We start from the raw sequence: 21,055 nt of genomic DNA, 5'->3' as shown, positions 1-21,055 counted from the left end.
TTTGCTTTATAAAACCACCTCAAGTGCTTAGGGTTTTGTGTGATGTGCAGGAACAGTAATACATTATCATGACTATAACAGTATTCTCATAAATTCCCCTAGTCATCGCTGAACCAATGCCCAAATATTCTGCAGACAGTTGGTTGGACCAGAAAAAAACCCCCACATATCTGGTAGTTTTATCTTTTTAAATGCCCTACAAACAATCCGAGCTAATTATTTCTAACCAATCGTGAGTAAAAGGGTTTGTCCAGGCATCCAATAGAAATGAATAGTTTTGGGCGGACTATTTGAACGGGAAAAAAGGAGAAAGATGATTGGCTCGTGGAAGTGTCAATATCGAGCTGGTATAGAATAACAATACGCCATACTAAATCCATTGTAATCCATAAGTAACGTTTAACAACGTTACTTATTACAACATTAATTTGTCTTGCACTAACAACTCTTTTAATACGTACTTCATTGTAGGAAACTACAAAAGGAGGCAGACCTTTCTCGACAAATCAAACCAAGGTGGATAGCTACGTACATGATTGGCTAACGCGACATTGACGTCAGTTTCTGGGTGTGGAAATTCTCAACATCAACAAAAAGAGAAAGGATTGAGAAACTAGAGATTAACAGGAACAACAGAAGTACCTTATAATATGTCGATGTAACTAACATAACAGGTAAATATTGAAATTCATAAAGTGTACATTAGATGCAAGAAAACTGAATAGATGTGAGGTCATGTGAAATGTTATGCTGTTGTAAAACTATTTTATCTGGTTGAATTAATTCCTTCCTGAAGCCAGGATTAGATGTTTTTGTTATCAAGTTTATGATATGCTTTTAAAACGACGCTGTAATCTCTGTTGGTCTTGCCTTTCATGGTTGTCGATGAAATTGGCATCTTCAATTGATTTTGTCACTACGAAAAATCTAGCTAACCCAGTTAGCTACCTTGGCTTTGTTATTCATCTTCTCTGTGTAATGTAAACTAGTTGGCTGGTTTAGTTCGCGCTGCTTCCTCGTCGGGCAACCGAGATTTTACACAAAAACAGGTTGTTTTTGTACATCACCGACTAGTAGCTGCAAACCGCTTTTATTAGACTACAATTTTATATCGATTTAACATCAAGATCTATGAAAAATCGAATGATTGCCAGGGAATGAACTCTGACCTAGGCAAGAAGAAGAATAACGCCCCACACCCCGTCGACGATTTGAAGCATTATTAGCTATCCAATGGATTCAAGCGAACGCCGTTTTTCTAGTGTCTCACAAAATAAAAAATGTGGCATAACAAAAATATTTTTTCACTCAATGCTAAATAGGATTTGTGTATTTGTTCTGATGTAAGTAAGCGTTTACCGAAGACATCTGACACCGAATCCCAGTTGAGAGAGGGGGGTTGGGCAAACCTTGAACCTATCGCCTGGGTGAATGAATGTAACGTTAGCAGACAAACATTTCTTAACATCACACGCTTCTTGTTTTACAGTGGAAAGATTTCAGATTGCTGTAACAATCCAGTCCAGACATGGAAGCCGTCAAACTTATGAGGGAGCTGAAAACCAATTTTGAACAAGAGATGAATTATCTACCGAAGGAAACGGGGCTCTGCCTGATCGAATCCACCAGAGAGGTAGATATTCACTGCAGTACAGTAGATATACTGTACGACCGGTATAAAAAAAAAAAGTACAATTGTAAATACAAATGCTGTATCAATAACATTATGGTAAAACAAATCTTTAAAAAGTATCACCTATTACATATTAATACACAGTTACCCCCCCAAAATAAATAATAATAAATAATATAATATATATATTGTAAAGTGGTTGGCCCTCTGGCTATAAGGTGAATGCACCAATTTGTAAGTCGCTCTGGATAAGAGCGTCTGCTAAATGACGAAAATGTAATGTAAATGTAAAATGTTTTATGATTACAGAATGACCGCCAAGGAATCTCAGGCAAATGTAGGGACGCCAAAGTGGAGGACCTCTGGAGCCTGACCAGTTTCTTTGGGTATAGCACCCAGACCTTCGTTCTGGCAGTCAACCTGCTGGATAGATTTTTGGCCATGATGAAGGTAAGATAAAAATAAAAGCGGACCGCGGAAAGAATTTAAACCCTTTGAAATGTGTAACGTTTGTTTTCCTTTCGTGACAAAAACGACCATGACACAATGTAAAAATGCGCGTGGACATTAAAAATGAAATGAAAAGGGAGGTGGCCACTAATTCCAAGCCTTTGTGTGTGACTCCTCTTCAGGTCCAACCCAAACATCTAGCCTGCATTAGCATCAGCTGCCTCCACATCGCAGCCAAAGCAGTCGAAGAGGAGTGCAACTTGTCTTCCACCAACGAACTTATTCGTATCAGTCAGTGCAAGTTTACAGTCTCGGACCTCACTCGCATGGAGAAGATCATTTCAGAGAAACTCAACTTCCAACTCAAAGCCATCACAGCCTTAACCTTTTTGCACCTATACCATAGAATCACTCTCTCACACACCTCAGACAGGTAAGGCCCTCATTATGACAGATATTACAATTCACCTAATAATGAAGATTGCAATGGTGTGACATAATGAACTAGACATGAACTTTAAGCAGCTGTTGACATATCTGGCTTATCATTAGGGCTGGCACAATTGCCATATCTGACCAATTACTGTCATCCAAATTCCATGACATCACTGCCCTACTTATCATTATGGCGCTTTTCAAGACAACTGGGAACTGGGAGGGGAGGAGGAGATCAAATCATGACATTAAGGGATCTTCAGGTCGGAGCTCTAGAAAGAGGCCCGGGTTCTCGAGTTGGATGACCGTAAAAAGAAAAAGAAAAAGATACCCAGTCCGAGCTAATTTCCCCGTTGTTCGAAAGCGCCATTAGTCCTTACTGTGAAAGGGCAGCACTGGTTTTATCTATCGGAACAGCGTTGTACTGGACATTTTCAGATAGTATGGTGGTGGGGACATGTTACGTAAACAAAGTAGCCTTATCACCTTGTTTTCACATAGAACTGATTTCAAATGAATTTGGTCTTAAGTATTTTTCCCTTTTGTGTTTATTTTTTTAAAAGGAAGGAGGCCCTGAACCTCGACACTCTAGAGGCCCAGCTCAAAGCCTGTCTATGCCGCATCGCATTCTCCAAAGCTAAAGTAAGGAGTTACCCCAGAGAGTATACACCCAGTTCCATATTCCAGTAAACCTCTAGGGCAGCAGTCTAATGTGACGCGTTGTTTTCTTTCTTTGGTTCTCTTCCAGCCGTCTGTCTTGGCCCTGTCCCTCCTCACGCAGGAAATTGAAGCCATGCAGTCTGTTGACATGGTAGAAATAGCACGTAGTGTTCAGAGACATCTCAAGGTAAGCAATTGCTGTTGTGTCAAAAGCCTTGAGGCCTTATCACAAAGCAAATAACGTATTCCTTTGGTTAACAAAGTAACACAAATCACAGTTTCCTGTCGTATTTGCACACAAACGTATTTTGCCCTGGAAACAGTGTTGCACATTGTGTGCCCTAAAGCCCTAGTCCATAAGGTTTCAAATGACAACTGACCCATATGGAAGGAAATGTAGAGGGCCCTTTTTACATTCCCGGCTGCCAATCGTTTTACAACACCTGGAATCCATCCCAACGGTTTTTGCTGACCCTGTCAATTATGGTACACGGTGTCCAATGTTACGATGCACTGGTCTTCTTTTACAGATCGCTGACACTGAGCTGCTACACTGGAGGGGACTAGTGGCCAAGTGTATGTCCGACTACTCTTCCCCTGAATGTAGCAGACCCAACAATAAGAAGCTAGTCTGGATCGTGTCGAGGAGGACAGCTCAGAACCTTCACACCAGCTACTGCAACGTCCCTGAACTGCCAACCATTCCTGAGGACTGCTGGGACGAGAGCGAAAGGTAAATCAGGAATACGTTATGGACTGTTCTGTCGAGGAAGAGATACTTCCAACATGCTGATCAAAAACACATTCACACAGTAGGCCTACATTCCAGAATAGAACATTTTCAAATAAATTCAGTGATAGGACACAGTATTAAGAGATTAGTCTATATACTGTATTGAAGAAAACGCTTTGGAAAATCCCCAGAATAACAGAACTATACTGAACAAAAATATAAACGCAACATGCAACAATTTCAAAGATTTGACTGAGTTACAGTTCATAAGGAAATCAGTCAATTTAAATAAATTCATTAGGCCCTACTATGGATTTCAGATGACTTGGCAACCAGGCCCAGCCAATCGGAATGAGTTTTTTCCCCCACAAAAGGGCTTTATTGCAGACATAAATACTTCTCAGCCCCCCTCCCCCCTCAGACAATCCCGCAGGTGAAGAAGCCGGATGTGGAGGTCCTGGGCTGGCGTGGTTACACGTGGTCGGTCTGCGGTTGTGAGGCCGGTTGGACATGCTGCCAAATTCTCTAAAAGGACGTTGGAGGCAGCTTATGGTAGAGAAATTAACATGAAATTCTCTGGCAACAGCTTTGCCAATTTCACACTCCCTAAACTTGAGAAATGCTCCCTAACAGGGATGTAAACAAATTTGTGAGAAATAAGAGAAATAAGCTTTTTGTGTGAATGGAACCTTTCTGGGATTTATTTTATTTCAGCTCATGAAACATGGGACCAACACTTTACATGTTGCGTTTTATATTTTTTGGTTCACCGTAAAAAGGCACATTAAGTACCACCCCCAACAATTAAGCCCCTCCCCACTCCAGTGTATGGCCACTCCCTAGTTTCAGTTCTTACAGCATACTATAGTAATCCTGGTAATTCAACCTGTGACTCGTAGGGGGAGTTTCGTACGATCTGTGACATCACGGCCCTGCCTGTTGCGTCAGCTAGGCTAGCCCAACAGCCTTTCTACAGAGGCCCATCCCGGTCTGCCCGGCTCTCTCATATTACTCACTAACACTCAGACATGACATGTATGCGAGTGACTTGTCACTTCCTACCTGCCTAGCAACCAAGCTGCCATAACTGCTCAAAACACATCGTTGCACAACCAGTTAAACCTCCACATAATAAAAGATGACTTGAATGTTAGGAATGTGGGATAGGTCCCATAGTCCAGAACCAATTTAAATATAGAACGCATACAATTGTTTCTTTCCTTTTGTTGTTTCAGCGAGGACTCGTGTGAAGACATGAGTTCTGGGGAAGAGAGCCTGAGCAGTTCCCTGGGTTCCGACGCGGAGGGACCATACTTCCCTTCCCACTTCATCTGCCAAAGCAACCAACGAAACAAATACCACCATACCCCTTAGAACAGACCCCTCTGGAGGGAGCCACAACCACCGTTTATACCGTAGGGTCATGTTCATTAGTGAAACGTTTTGTAGCCTTAGTCACGTTTAACCTGTGACAGCCCATTTTGGTTCCTAGTGAACACGACCCAGAAGATACGTTTATAGGAAAGCTATCTTCATTTTTTTGTTACTTCAAATGGGGCTACCAGTGTAGCCTGTTACAAACCAATCAATATACTGTATCTATCTTATTTGAAAGACTTGAACAATCCTGACAGGCAGCAGAATCCATCGACTCAAAGATAAAAAGGTTTTGAACTCTTTTTTTTTTGTAGATCTAGCGTTGGAAAAGAGATGGTTGGGTGGTGCATGTTTGGATTTGTCACATTCCAGCCACAGACAGTGTATATCCCAAATGACACTCTTTATAGTGCACTACTTTTGACTAGAGCCCTATGGACCCTGGTCAAAAGTAGTGCACTATATAGGAAATAGGGTACCATTTAGAATGCATTATAGAACACAGCCAAGGTACAGTAGACTGTTGTGAAACAAGGACTGTTGTCTGGGGAGTTAGTAAACCTGGAAAACGTACATTGCACAATTTTTGTATAACAAGTAATCGTTGAGTAGCAGAGGGGAGTTATGATCACTGCCTGGTGGTCAGGCTGGTTTGGTTATCCCCCTACAAGGTTGAACTAAAAGCCAACATCTGATTGCATGTTACTATTCAGAAAAACGTGTGTGTGATCTTAAAACCTCGAAATGTGTCAATTTTCAGGTCGTAGGGTAACAATATTTGGAAGGTATGTAGCTAGCTCTGTGGATGAAAAATGTATGTCAAAAGAAAATGTAACATTTTTAAACTAATTGTACATTTATATAATGTAAAAAAAAAACAACACAAATGCTGTGAATAGTACCTTTGTAGATATTAACTTATTTATAATTTTTTGCCACGTGTATGACAAAAAAAATACTATTTTGACATCTGAATCTCTGGTCTTTGTCTTTGACTACTGACTATCAAAAATCCTTATTTGAAATGAAATGTTTTGCTTCAGTCAGATTATGCCTGTACACTGAGTGATGCTTTAGAATTTTACAGATATTGCAAAAACATTGAGTGGTGTTCTAGGCCTAGAGATTCCAAATGTCTTATGACCAGAAGTCGGTAGCCAATTCGCACTTCAGTACTGGCCCATAACACATGAAGTCACTCAACCAAACCTGCTTCAGTCAGAGATTAGTGATGGCCTAGAACAATATTAATGAATACATCTTTATTTTTGTACAAAAAAAAAAATATTCCCTGACTGATGCTATTGGTTTCTAGAATATCCCAGAAATCTCTCAACAGCCAATTCAAACGTCACAGTCCTGTCACAAAACACATGAAATCAACCTAACAAAACAAAAAACAAAGGTTAAACAAGATCCCTTGCCATAGTTCCATCATCTCGTTTGAAAATAACTGTTGTTGGTGAGGCTACATCCACCAACACTAAGATCAGAAACCCATGCGAGACTTCTTTCTTTTGAGTTGTGAGGAGGTTAGTCCCACTTTAGGGTTCCTCTGTGAGGTAGAGATGGAGGACAGCTGAGAAGAGGTGGCCAAAGGAGTACTATGGCTTCTCTCATTAAACCCTCCCCCCTGTGAGGCCTCCGCAGGCTCCTGGGATCCAAAGAGAGAACTTAAATAATCCTGATTCTGTGGCTTGGGCTTCTTCTGGGATGCCACCGCCGTTCTCAAAATGGCCGTCGAGGTGGCGTCAGAACCTACTGTTGTCCAGGGCGATATACGACCAACGGTGGGCTGTTTTTGGGGTGTAAACAGTGGCTCAGATCTAGTGAACTGTGTATGGGGGATAGTTGGCTGTGAACTACTACTGAATTGTGTATGGGGGATTGTTGGCTGGGAGAAGAAACTACTAAGCTGCTCCAGTGGTGTAGTAGGTATTGAACCACTACCAAACTCCCTATGAGGTGTTGTGGGTTGTGAAATACTGGTCTGTTTCTGTGGCGTAGGTGTGAAAGCCCTCGGTGTCCCCGGCTCAGAGAGGACATCCCACTTGGTGTAGTAGCAGCTTGTAGCCACACTGTCTACGTCGGAGCTGGCGCCCTGACTGGCTGCAGACGACCAACCGGAGAGAGAGGCGCTGTCCAGGTCTGATTGGTAGCTGACGGACGAGGTGAAGCTGCCTGATAGGTCGATACGACTGTGACCCTTTGCCTGTTTCTGCCTCCTCCTCTTCCTCCGCAGAGCTTCCACCTTCAAATCAACCAATTAATATGTCAATCAATCTCTCCATTGTCCCAATTGGGAAATGTGTAGTGTAGTCAGGGTGAAAACCAACATTAAAAACAACCACCACAACAGGGGCGCATTCAGCAGGAAACAACGTTTTGGAACATTCAAATGGAAATATATATATATATATATATATATATATACAGTGGGGAGAACAAGTATTTGATACACTGCCGATTTTGCAGGTTTTCCTACTTACAAAAGCATGTAGAGGTCTGTAATTTTTATCATAGGTACACTTCAACTGTGAGAGACAGAATCTAAAACAAAAATCCAGAAAATCACATTGTATGATTTTTAAGTAATTAAAAATAAGTATTTGATCACCTACCAACCAGTAAGAATTCCAGCTCTCACAGACCTGTTCGTTTTTCTTTAAGAAGCCCTCCTGTTCTCGACTCATTACCTGTATTAACTGCACCTGTTTGAACTCGTTACCTGTATAAAAGACACCTGTCCACACACTCAATTAAACAGACTCCAACCTCTCCACAATGGCCAAGACCAGAGAGCTGTGTAAGGACATCAGGGATAAAATTGTACACCTGCACAAGGTTGGGATGGGCTACAGGACAATAGGCAAGCAGCTTGGTGAGAAGGCAACAACTGTTGGCGCAATTATTAGAAAATGGAAGAAGTTCAAGATGACGGTCAATCACCCTCGGTCTGGGGTTCCATGCAAGAGCTCACCTCGTGGCGCATCAATGATCATGAGGAAGGTGAGGGATCAGCCCAGAACTACACGGCAGGACCTGGTCAATGACCTGAAGAGAGCTGGGACCACAGTCTCAAAGAAAATCATTAGTAACACACTACGCCGTCATGGATTAAAATCCTGCAGTGCACGCAAGGTCCCCCTGCTCAAGCCAGCGCATGTCCAGGCCCGTCTGAAGTTTGCCAATGACCATCTGGATGATCCAGAGGAGGAATGGGAGAAGGTCATGTGGTCTGATGAGACAAAAATAGAGCTTTTTGGTCTAAACTCCACTCGCCGTGTTTGGAGGAAGAAGCATGAGCACAACCCCAAGAACACCATCCCAACCGTGAAGCATGGAGGTGGAAACATCATTCTTTGGGGTTCTGCAAAGGGGACAGGACGACTGCACCGTATTGAGGGGAGGATGGATGGGGCCATGTATCGCGAGATCTTGGCCAACAACCTCCTTCCCTCAGTAAGAGCATTGAAGATGGGTCGTGGCTGGGTCTTCCAGCATGACAACGACCCGAAACACACAGCCAGGGCAACTAAGGAGTGGCTCCGTAAGAAGCATCTCAAGGTCTTGGAGTGGCCTAGCCAGTCTCCAGACCTGAACCCAATAGAAAATCTTTGGAGGGAGCTGAAAGTCCGTATTGCCCAGCGACAGCCCCGAAACCTGAAGGATCTGGAGAAGGTCTGTATGGAGGAGTGGCCCAAAATCCCTGCTGCAGTGTGTGCAAACCTGGTCAAGACCTACAGGAAACGTATGATCTCTGTAAAAGTTTCTGTACCAAATATTAAGTTCTGCTTTTCTGATGTATCAAATACTTATGTCTTGCTATAAAATGCAAATTAATTACTTAAAAATCATAATGTGATTTTCTGGATTTTTGTTTTAGATTCCGTCTCTCACAGTTGAAGTGTACCTACGATAAAAATTACAGACCTCTACATGCTTTGTAAGTAGGAAAATCTGCAAAATCGGCAGTGTATCAAATACTTGTTCTCCCCACTGTGTGTGTGTGTGTGTGTGTGTGTGTGTGTGTGTGTGTGTGTGTGTGTGTGTGTGTGTGTGTATATATATATAAATATCACAACCGGAACAAAACATGCCTTTCCGATATGTACAACAAGGAATCATGTCGGCTCTATTGATGGCACTTCTATCTGCAACGTTTGACAACTGAACGTGGCCCAGATACACACACACACGATAAATAGCAATAGAGATTGGTTACCTTCTCCTCTCGGTTCAGCCCCAGCCTCTCCTCCCACCAGTGCCTCCATCCCCCCAGCCCAGGTTCCCACGACACGCTCATCCTCTCGCTCAGCGCATCAGCCCACTCAGAGGGTTCCACGGGCGCCGGGACAGGCACCAGAGCCAGGGGTTTGAGATAGGTGTTCCTGTGGACGAGAACATTTCCATTCCTCATGGTCTCCCTCAGGTCCTTCCTCAGGCTCCGAAGACGGTCGTCTTCCAACGGGTCTCTCTGAAGGTTGTCGTCGTGTAGAAGACCCTTGGTTTTTATGGTCCTGTGTGGGAGATTGCGGCGCTTCTTGGGGCTCTTGAACAGTTTGAGGAACCACTTCCTCCAAACCAACAGAGCCTCGTCACTGACTTTAGCCTTCGGCCTTGGTCTGACGGGGTTAGTATTAACAGTAGTGTCCAAAGACTGGGCTGTAGGTGGTGGAACAGTAGCAGCGGTTTCCTGAGTGTCGGTTAATCCTGTGTTTGTCTCTAGCGACAGGTACGGGTCGTCATGAGGGTCATTGATAACCACCTCCAGCCCAGCCATGTCCCACGGCTGCCCCCTTCCTTCGAACCCAGAGTCATCCGCAGGAGACGGGGGTCCTGAGGAATACCATGTCTCATCTAGGGCTCTGCCTCTTGACGTTTCTAACGTTTGATGCAACTGTTTCCTTAATGTTTCAACTGGTTCTTTTAATCTCTGCACAGCTCCGCTACGTCCCTCAGGTCCCACAGAGTTCTGGGTTGGTGCTGGTGGGTCCTCTTTACTGAAGGACTCGGTCTGGGACCTTAGCGTGTGGTAAAAGATGTCTCCGGCCCCAGTGAGTTGCAGCACACAGATACACTCCTCCTTACCTTGGCTCTGATGGATGACCGCAAGACCTGAAAGGAGAGAGAAAATCCATCGATTAAGAGTATATTCAACATAAAGCACAGACTTCACTCATTATTACGCTCAATGAGAAAACTAAACTGAAAGTAATTCCTCCAGATATGTAAACATTTAAGTGATGGTGGATTTGGCCATAGACAGTTACATCTCACCAAACACATCTACAATAACATCCCCAAAACAAACATAACACATTAGGGACACATTTTCAATACAATTTGATACAACTTTATTTACAGTCTTTATTTACACAGTCCTTACCAGAAGCAGGCTTGGCTAGTCTGTCCTGGGCCTGGTGCTGTCTGTGGGGGAGTTGGACAGGCAGGTGTCCCAGGCTGTCTCTGGGGCTGAGCAGGGCCTGAGGTGGGCCTCTGGTGACGCAGGCATTCTCCCTACCACCTGGAGAACCAGGCGGAACAGTAGTAGACGTTACAGAAAGTCAATACACAGGACATTGATCAAAATAGCCATTACGTCAGCATTTCTGTTCACAGTGACACAGACAGCCCTGGGTTCAAATAGTATTTGGTTTTATTTCAAGTGCTCCAGGAACTCCAAGCTCAATGACAAAAGTATTTTAGATTATTTTATTTTTTTATCCAGGTGCACAGTAAAACGGGTTGGTCAGCAGTAGCCTGAGGCACAGCGTTCACTCAAATAAAACACCCACCCTGTCACACACACACATTATTAGAATGCCTGTACACACCTGAGTACTGTAGCAGGATCACTTCCTGTGATCGCTGAGAGCCCAGCAGCACTTTAGTAGTCCCGCCCCCTGACGGCAACCCCGCCACGACCTGGGCAAACATGGGAGGATGCTCCATCATGTGATCCCACTGGATCATGGGGAGGCAGGGGAAGCGCTCATCCATGACGTACGCAGTGTGCTGCGAATGACAAAGATCACAAGAACACCTGAAGAAACGTATAGGCTCACAAAAAAAAGCAGATGGTTTTGTTTTTCCTTTAGGTTAAAAGCACGAGTCTTCGGCTGTCAATGGCCCATTGTGATGCTTGTGTCTCACAGAGAGTTGTTCAAATGCTGCCTGCGTCTCCTGAAGTTTCCTTAAGAGCTGGAATACAGCCGGATACATTCCAGAACTGTGATGTCACAAAGGAACTGGCAGAAAGGCTGTCAAGAAGACAACATCAGATATACTTTATAGTCCATACGCGATGGAAATGTGTCAACTGCTTTAACCCAACCCCTCCGATAAGGTGAGTTCATCAAGACCAGTTCAAGATACACCACATCACCCGTAGTACAAAAATGGATCCTTTGAGCTGCAAGGAGCACGCGTTCGCCTAAGTTGGAAAATGTAGGTGCACAGAAACAAATGTAATTAATCTTAAAATATTTCTAGGTGCACTGGTGCTCCTAAATTTAAAAAAAATCCAGGTCGCACACCGAAATATTTAGGCGATATATGCAAATAAAAATGGTCGCACTGTAGAGCCCTGATATAATAGGCCAATTAGAACGTAGTTAAAAGGGTACTGTACCTGTGTGATGACGAGGTGGTGGAAGGTGTGGACCTCTCTCAGGTAATTGGACAGGATGACTCTCTCTCCACTCTTACAGTCTGGGGTTTGGCAGATACGAAACAGCGTGTGACTACAACAGTCTTTGGTCTGTAAAGACAGAGAGACATGCACACATAAACAACGGATTTTTACACACTTACAATGTTAACATCTACCAAACATCAGGTCACTCCATATTTCTCAAAACCAAGATATGTTTTTTTTTTTTTTTTAATAGCAGACATGTTGTTCCATTTCCAATTGTAAACAGGTAAGAGTTGATCTCATATCGCTAGGTTAAAACATTCAGAATAGCAAGATTCTCAATCCCAGAAATCCCGGTTAGGAAATGAGTTTGTCAATCAGCGCAGCAACACAGTTACAAAAACAACAAATCAACAAGTACTCATGGAGTGGCTTTACCGTCTTCCATTACCCTGATATCAGTGAGCTCCACACCTGTCCGGTCAGCATACACCATCACCCTGGGGTGGCCAGAGAAGTCACACCATCTCCACGACGACTTAGAATTGAAGTACAGGTTACTGTCCTCCTGACGAAACTTCTGCAAACTAAAATATGACAAGGGAGGGAATACTGTTAGGGATACGGGTAACATGTCCTACACACAGAGAGATGATACGGGTAACATGTCCTACACACAGAGAGATGATACGGGTAACATGTCCTACACGCAGAGAGATGATACGGGTAACATGTCCTACACACAGAGAGATGATACGGGTAACATGTCCTACACACAGAGAGATGATACGGGTAACATGTCCTACACACAGAGAGATGATACGGGTAACATGTCCTACAAGGCGAGAGATGATACGGGTAACATGTCCTACACACAGAGAGATGATACGGGTAACATGTCCTACACGCAGAGAGATGATACGGGTAACATGTCCTACACACAGAGAGATGATACGGGTAACATGTCCTACACGCAGAGAGATGATACGGGTAACATGTCCTACACACAGAGAGATGATACGGGTAACATGTCCTACACACAGAGAGATGATACGGGTAACATGTCCTACACACAGAGAGATGATACGGGTAACATGTCCTACACACAGAGAGATGATACGGGTAACATGTCCTACACACAGAGAGATGATACGGGTAACATGTCCTACACGCAGAGAGATGATACGGGTAACATGTCCTAAACACAGAGAGATGATACGGGTAACATGTCCTACACACAGAGAGATGATACGGGTAACATGTCCTACACGCAGAGAGATGATACGGGTAACATGTCCTACACGCAGAGAGATGATACGGGTAACATGTCCTACACGCAGAGAGATGATACGGGTAACATGTCCTACACACAGAGAGATGATACGGGTAACATGTCCTACACACAGAGAGATGATACGGGTAACATGTCCTACACACAGAGAGATGATACGGGTAACATGTCCTACACGCAGAGAGATGATACGGGTAACATGTCCTAAACACAGAGAGATGATACGGGTAACATGTCCTACACACAGAGAGATGATACGGGTAACATGTCCTACACACAGAGAGATGATACGGGTAACATGTCCTACACGCAGAGAGATGATACGGGTAACATGTCCTACACACAGAGAGATGATACGGGTAACATGTCCTACACACAGAGAGATGATACGGGTAACATGTCCTACAAGGCGAGAGATGATACGGGTAACATGTCCTACAAGGCGAGAGATGATACGGGTAACATGTCCTACACACAGAGAGATGATACGGGTAACATGTCCTACACACAGAGAGATGATACAGGTAACATGTCCTACACACAGAGAGATGATACGGGTAACATGTCCTACAAGGCGAGAGATGATACGGGTAACATGTCCTACACACAGAGAGATGATACGGGTAACATGTCCTACACACAGAGAGATGATACGGGTAACATGTCCTACACGCAGAGAGATGATACGGGTAACATGTCCTACACACAGAGAGATGATACGGGTAACATGTCCTACACACAGAGAGATGATACGGGTAACATGTCCTACACACAGAGAGATAATACAGGAAACATGTCCTACACACAGAGAGATGATACAGGTAACATGTCCTACACACAGAGAGATGATACGGGTAACATGTCCTACAAGGCGAGAGATGATACGGGTAACATGTCCTACAAGGCGAGAGATGATACGGGTAACATGTCCTACACACAGAGAGATGATACGGGTAACATGTCCTACACACAGAGAGATGATACAGGTAACATGTCCTACACACAGAGAGATGATACGGGTAACATGTCCTACAAGGCGAGAGATGATACGGGTAACATGTCCTACACACAGAGAGATGATACGGGTAACATGTCCTACACACAGAGAGATGATACGGGTAACATGTCCTACACGCAGAGAGATGATACGGGTAACATGTCCTACACACAGAGAGATGATACGGGTAACATGTCCTACACACAGAGAGATGATACGGGTAACATGTCCTACACACAGAGAGATAATACAGGAAACATGTCCTACACACAGAGAGATGATACAGGTAACATGTCCTACACACAGAGAGATGATACAGGTAACATGTCCTACAAGGCGAGAGATAATACAGGAAACATGTCCTACAAGGCGAGAGATGATAAGAGTTGCATCCTTATCTACCTGTTTTACAGTTATTTAGCAGTATGGCTGACCCCATTTAGTCGACTGTTCCATTGTTTGGTCGATAGGCTGTTGGTCGACAATTTTTTTGTCGAGTAGTAGAATCATATATTTTTAAAAATGTATGGCACACGAGACACCTGTCTGATCACGCCTGTCTGAGACCCCTGTCTGATTCACACCTGTCTGATCACGCCTGTCTGAGACGCCTGTCTGATTCACACCTGTCTGATTCAGGCCTGTCTGATTCACGCCTGTCTGATTCACACCTGTCTGAGACACCTGTCTGAGACACCTGTCTGATTCAGGCCTGTCTGATTCACACCTGTCTGAGTGGACTAATCCATTGTGGAGGCCACACACCAGTATCACCAGTAGTACATTTACCCTTAATTCCCATAACTTCTAATTACAATGTATGTTATGGTAATTCCTGTTAATGCATTCAGTATATTAATATTATTATTATTACAGTCTTACCGTTGTCATTGTAGGAGTGGACACGTTGTTTGCAGAGCGCACAACCTAGGCTACACTTGTGAGGGAAAAGTTTTAAGAGTTGTCAATTTATTAATTGTCTTTTGTTTGGAGCGGTCCTGTCAATCTTGAGTAAGGATGAAACTGATTACGTATACAAAGCTGCTTCGGGGCCGGAACAAGTTAATAGTTGATACAATGTTTTAAGTTCCTTGCAGATAGGCCATGTGTAGCCAATGGGATTTATAGGATATTTATTTTTAAAATCAGGATATTTTCTACCAGGTTATTTATTTTATTTATTTGTTGGCTTTATGATGTAGGCTATTTTTACATATTGGCAATGGCAACAGAAGTTACTTCTAGATTTGTATCATTTTCATTTAGATATAATTTTAACCACATGACATTGATTTTGAGATATGAAGACTTAATATAAATTAAATGAAACTGTTCCATGAAAATCATAACTGGCACGCAGATCAGTAGAAATGGTACGATAACTTCGCACTCCAAATGGAAAAAGTTGCCAACCGCTGGTGTAGACTATTACCGGCATCTTCAGGAGTGTAACGATTCTGCGAAGGCCAGCGGGAGGGGGGCTGGGTCAGGAACAGGTTTTCCCTCTCTCCTATGGTTAGGCTATATTGATCTCTGGCTCCCTCGAGTCATTTGTGTGTCTTCATTTTTAAATCACAGTGCTTAAAGCATCAAGCTAGCTCAGTAGCCTACATATAGTCGATTTTACTCAAACATAGGGTGTGTCTACATAAAGCAAAATTCACACAATTAAAACTGTCTACCAATTGATCGGTCGAAAGAACAGACTACTCTCGGTCGACCAAGATTCGTTTTTGTTCGGGGTCAGCCCCCCATTTAGCAGACATGACTTAGGCAGGGCATTCAACCCTTCTCCCCAAGTGTGCACACTCCCAGTCCCTTTCGTGAATTTAACAAATGGTGGAAACTCACTCCTGGTAATGCTAAACAACAATCCAATGGTTTTAAATCCCTGATGTAGAGTGTGTAAGTGTGCACTTTACTTAGGGAGAGGGGTCATGGAGAACAGGAGAAGGGTAAATAATTGGGACAGGGCCATAAGTTCAGTGACGGGTATCTACGCCCCTTACCCTTTCCCCACCGTCCATAGATAGGCAGCTCCACTCTCACTGGCCACCAGAAGCTCTCCCTGAACATGGGGACTAAAAGACAACAAATCACCCGTTTATACCAATGTTTACATTTTAAAAAAAGAGTCTGTAGCATGGTTAGGGTCAATTCAGGAAGTACACTCAAATGTCAATTCCACACAAACTCAAGTGCCTCAGGAATAGCACTGATCACACACAAACACAAGTGCCTCGGGAATAGCACTGATCACACACAAACACAAGTGCCTCGGGAATAGCACTGATCACACACAAACACAAGTGCCTCGGGAATAGCACTGATCACACACAAACACAAGTGCCTCGGGAATAGCACTGATCACACACAAACACAAGTGCCTCGGGAATAGCACTGATCACACACAAACACAAGTGCCTCGGGAATAGCACTGATCACACACAAACACAAGTGCCTCGGGAATAGCAGTGCTCCAACCTACCTGGCACTGAGGCACGTAGCAGGCTGCTTGGTCTGAATGACCTCCAGAGTCTTAGGCACGTTCTTCTCACTGACCTTCCAGACACCACACAGGTGGTCAGAGCGCACCCCAACGTGGCCTGCATTAGGAACACAACTACTAGGTCAGTTCAAAAGACAGGAAGAGTTTGGGCCGCATGTCCGTTCAACAGCAAGACAATTGTTAAAACTCAAAACTAGAGATAAAGGAAACGGAGGAAGAAAAATATTATGACCAGAATTAGGGTTAACTCGGTTTAATTCGGGAAGTAACCGGAAATTCCAAATGTTCCCTTTACCATGAGGAAATTGGAATTTCAGTTAAACCTACTTCATGAATTAAACGTCAACCACAAACCAAACAAGAAACAGGATCCAATATTGCACATGCATTTATGGATGATAATGATGTTACTGTGCTTACATTCATCCTGCTGAAGGCCGATGGTGATCTGTCTGATTGTACCATTGAGCTGGACTGAGAGAGGCTTGTGGCTCACATCAAAACATGGAGGCTTCCCTTCTTGGAACTCAAGTATTACCCTGTGGAAGTCTGAGGTACTGCATTAAGGACTTTTGATGTGGTTCTTGAAAGGTAAGGGGGATACCTAGTCAGTTGTACAACAATGCATTCAACTGAAATGTGTCTTCCCCATTTAACCCAACCCCTCTGAATCAGAGAAGTGCTCCTACCCTCCAGGCTTGAAATGGCATCTTCTGAATAAAAGTGAATGGAATACTGAAATATTCTGAGAATGAAAAAATTATATCACCAAAAATGTCGCTACGGCTGTTAACCAGGTTGTGGCAGCCTCAATGCGACGGGGAAAGGGCAGCCAGCCAGTAAGGTTATTTCAAGACTGATATTTCAGATAGATTAGATTGAAGGATACTAAGGTTGTTGAGGCCAGGTTTCCCAGGGTACACCAGACAGCCTTGCTGAGAGGTACTGGTGTTGGTAAAGGAAACGTACCCTATGGCGCCCCCTGTGGCGTGTTCAGAGAACTGCTCCTGCTCCCTCTGATAGGTCAGCTCCTCATGGAGGAGATCAGCTAGCAGGGCCGGAGGGATGTCATGGATCACATCTGAGAGCAAGTTGTTGTACCTTTTGGCCTGCCGTCCCATATGAGTCAACTCGCACCTAGGTACAGGATAGAGAATATTTTAGATAAACTTGAATGCAACGATGGACGTACAGCCAGGGGAGCTAACGGTCAGAGGGCACCACCAAGGAAAAGAAGAATAAAGCGAATAAAGAATGCAATATTTTGTTTGCTAAACTCAACAGCTTCTTGCGTAGCAGTAACCCTTCTGGGTAGGGCGGAGGTGGATGAAAAACGGGGTTGTGTGATGACCAGTAAAATGATGTGCCCTTGAGCAAGGCACTTAACTCTAATTGCTCCTGTAAGTCGCTCTGGATAAGGGCGTCTGCTAAAATGACTAAAATGTAAATGTAAACAGCACTGGCCACATGAAACGCCATGGTAGGATCAGGATATTGCATTGCAGGGCCTTTCAAATAGCCTTAGGGTGAATGTGATGTGCACAGCCTACATCTGTAAAACTACGCAGGACGGATGGTGGAGCAGTGTCTCGGCTAGGACACAAAGCCGAGTTCCTCACTATGGACTTACTTTTTGTATTTCAATGTTTGCATGAAGTGCTCCGTCTGCCACATGTGAACAGCCTTTCTTTCACTTCCCTGGAAAAATGACAAAACAAGGGGTCAAACTTAATTGCATATAAATGTCTTACACACACTAAGCAAACAAACAAACAATAGACAGTCAGGACAGTCACCTTTCTCTTCCCCTGTCCAAAGTGGAATTTCTCCCCTAGGAGATGGCTCATTGTGTAAAACGCATCCTTGGGGTTATACTGGTAGAAGTTCTGCATCTACGAAGGACAAGTCATCCAAATATAAATAACTTTACTTCAGTGTGTGTTCACAGTGCAAAAATCAGGAAGTAAAAAAAGGTTCTTACATGCTCTGAAAAGTCCAAAGGATCAGAGAGAGCGGTTGATGACCATTTGCTGGCTATAAAAAAAAAAAAAAAAAGAGTAAATTATGAAAGTTCAAATATTGAGTGACGTGCACAAGAGTAACATTATTGTCTAATAAATCTTAACCTTATCAAACAATATGAAACGCAGTGACGGGCCACTACCTATTTTTGGTCTCAGAAGTGGTATTGCAATAGGTTCCGTTGGCACCCATGTCTCTCCCGTCACTTGGTGTTGAGATTCGAACTTCCACGCTACTTTTGGTAGACTAGCGCCTTTCTAAAATTATAAGACATCAACTCCAGTAAAATGGCAACGGACTTTCAGGGTGAAAGTGATTTTAATCAAGATTGTCTGGCCTATGATCATCCATATCATAGTAGGGAAAAACAGTGTATCATAGCATACATTCTCCAGCCAGCCATGAAGCCAGCTGAGCTAGAACGAGCGTTGCCAGCATCACAACTCACCTCGTGTGGAGCGACGTTTACTTCCAACACTTGACCATACGAACCCCAGCCTCCGACGTTATGTCTAAACGTAGAACTGGGAGGCCCAGAGTTGAAATAAACCGGGAAAAGTTTCTGTGGAAATGTGTAATCCATGTCTGAAACAATCGCAACCTATCGGCCTTGTGTGACAGGTCTGGGCATGTTCTCCTAGCTAGTTACTGTGCACCATGTGGCTAGGCTAGCCACCGCTAGCTTGATAACTACGTATCTGCTCTCATTGCCCCACTTTAAAATTCCTACGCCAACACAATATCTGAAAATAAACGTCCAGTAAATCTTAAAATATGCAATTTTTTGGAAGATCCAGCGATAGAAATCCAGCGATATTGATGGGACACGTGCAAAACAAAAAATAGGCTCCGCTCCAGCTGGGCGAAAAGCGAGCATAGGAAATAGGCTTTCCACTGGTTACCACAGTCACAAAGTCACATTTGGATATATCGTAAAAATGAATTTAAAAAAAAAAAGTGCTATTTGGTCTTATTTTAAGATTAGGGTTAGGCATAAAGTTATCAGTGTGGTAAGGGTTAGGTTTAAAATCACATTTTAAGAAGATTAATTGTAGAAATTGGCGGGGTTATGTGGCTGTGGTAACTAGTGACGACCGGATAATAGGGATGAGGTGCAGTCGAAAATAGCAACGTCATTGGAGGGACGGGCAGTTTGGCCAATGAGATCTGCGTACCTACAGAACACATTTTTTAACGTCTAGGTTGAACATGACAGCTGTTAATATGTATTGTTTATTTCACTTTGGTTTACTATCTACTTCACTTGCTTTGGCAATGTTAACATACGTTTCCCATGCCAATAAAGCCCTTACATTGAATTGAATCACAGAGTTTCTTAACCCAGAGGCGCAACATCGCAAGACTTCCCGGAACGCTTGCGAAACAGACCAAACAGACGAGGCCGGGGTTTGGGATTTGAGAAGTCAATGAGAGAAGTAAAATATTCTGCCTTAGTTGTTTATTTTTTCGAAATCTAAAGGAACAGCCTAGATTTGAGTCAATGTCTTAAGTAGTTGAACATGTTATTACTCCAACCTTGTGAAAGAGACAAACAGATACGTTTATATTTTTGTCAAGAAACAACTTTATATCAAAAGAGTACCTTTGATTTGACGGCCTGCACATACGCAGTTCGGCACTAGAGGACCGTTAGACCCAATTTCGCCATGACATCGCCTAAAAGTGTGATCGATTTCTATTGGATTAGCAGTTTTAGCCTATTTTCATACTGTATTGTCTATTTTATAACGAGGGGATTCGATTATCTGGCCCGGGTTACCCGGTAGAAGGTGTTTGACTGGGTGAAACGTGATTGTATTCGTTTGGGAACTGGTCTGCCTCCCCGGCGTTAGCCAGGTGCACCGTTCAAAAGCCACTTCAAAATCGCCTTAAAACAAAAGTGAAGTAGCCTAGGCTAGATTAAGCACGTATGGAGTAATGAGTAGGATTCTGTGTTTTCACAAAAGTCATTGCTGTTGACAAAAAACGCTTTATCTGCCTTCCAAATTAAAACAAGTTAGAACATTCGAATATAGTGTTATATCTAGCCTAGTTGTAAAAGAACGGACATCTGCACAGTTTCACATTGAACATCACTCTGTCGTTTAATGACATGTGCCACGCATTCTGACAACCCATTCATCCGTAACGCAGCACACTGTCGTAAACCATAACAACGTACAGTACGACGTACAGCACGTCGTACCATACATAACATTTCCCCCCCCTTTCCAAAACCAGGGACTGGTACCATATATAAAATGTCCATAGGGCAAGAACCTAGAGTGATACCTGTAAGAAATAAACA

The 21,055-nt window shown here is 43.4% G+C and overlaps 2 protein-coding genes across 3 annotated transcripts; one reads left to right on the top strand and one right to left on the bottom strand.

Annotated features, from left to right (window-relative positions):
- Window positions 1-137: 137 nt before the first annotated feature.
- On the top strand, window positions 138-6,263 carry ccng2 (cyclin G2). The gene is made up of 8 exons (XM_041885320.2): window positions 138-674; window positions 1,490-1,633; window positions 1,943-2,083; window positions 2,266-2,516; window positions 3,082-3,160; window positions 3,267-3,365; window positions 3,709-3,911; window positions 5,147-6,263. The coding sequence occupies exons 2-8, from the start codon at window positions 1,529-1,531 to the stop codon at window positions 5,283-5,285; spliced, it is 1,017 nt and encodes a 338-aa protein (XP_041741254.1). The 5' UTR covers window positions 138-674; window positions 1,490-1,528; the 3' UTR covers window positions 5,286-6,263.
- Window positions 6,183-19,644, bottom strand: taf1c (TATA-box binding protein associated factor, RNA polymerase I subunit C). 2 transcript variants are annotated; one of them, XM_045222499.1, is made up of 15 exons: window positions 19,196-19,644; window positions 18,890-19,004; window positions 18,707-18,759; window positions 18,522-18,617; window positions 18,356-18,423; window positions 17,615-17,862; window positions 17,146-17,274; window positions 16,705-16,822; window positions 16,226-16,297; window positions 12,380-12,515; window positions 11,923-12,051; window positions 11,126-11,306; window positions 10,678-10,815; window positions 9,514-10,406; window positions 6,183-7,539 (listed from the first exon to the last, which is right to left on the bottom strand). In XM_045222499.1, exons 1-15 carry the CDS (start codon window positions 19,328-19,330, stop codon window positions 6,778-6,780), a joined length of 3,273 nt encoding a protein of 1,090 aa, XP_045078434.1. In that variant the 5' UTR covers window positions 19,331-19,644; the 3' UTR covers window positions 6,183-6,777. The 2 variants fall into 2 exon arrangements, with proteins under 2 accessions (XP_045078434.1, XP_045078435.1); XM_045222500.1 differs by having other exon boundaries at window positions 18,707-18,711.
- Between the last annotated feature and the right edge of the window lie 1,411 nt (window positions 19,645-21,055).

Source organism: Coregonus clupeaformis, chromosome 9, assembly GCF_020615455.1.
Source record: "Coregonus clupeaformis isolate EN_2021a chromosome 9, ASM2061545v1, whole genome shotgun sequence".
NCBI lineage: Eukaryota > Metazoa > Chordata > Actinopteri > Salmoniformes > Salmonidae > Coregonus > Coregonus clupeaformis.
This window is presented reverse-complemented; position numbering and strand designations above follow the sequence as displayed.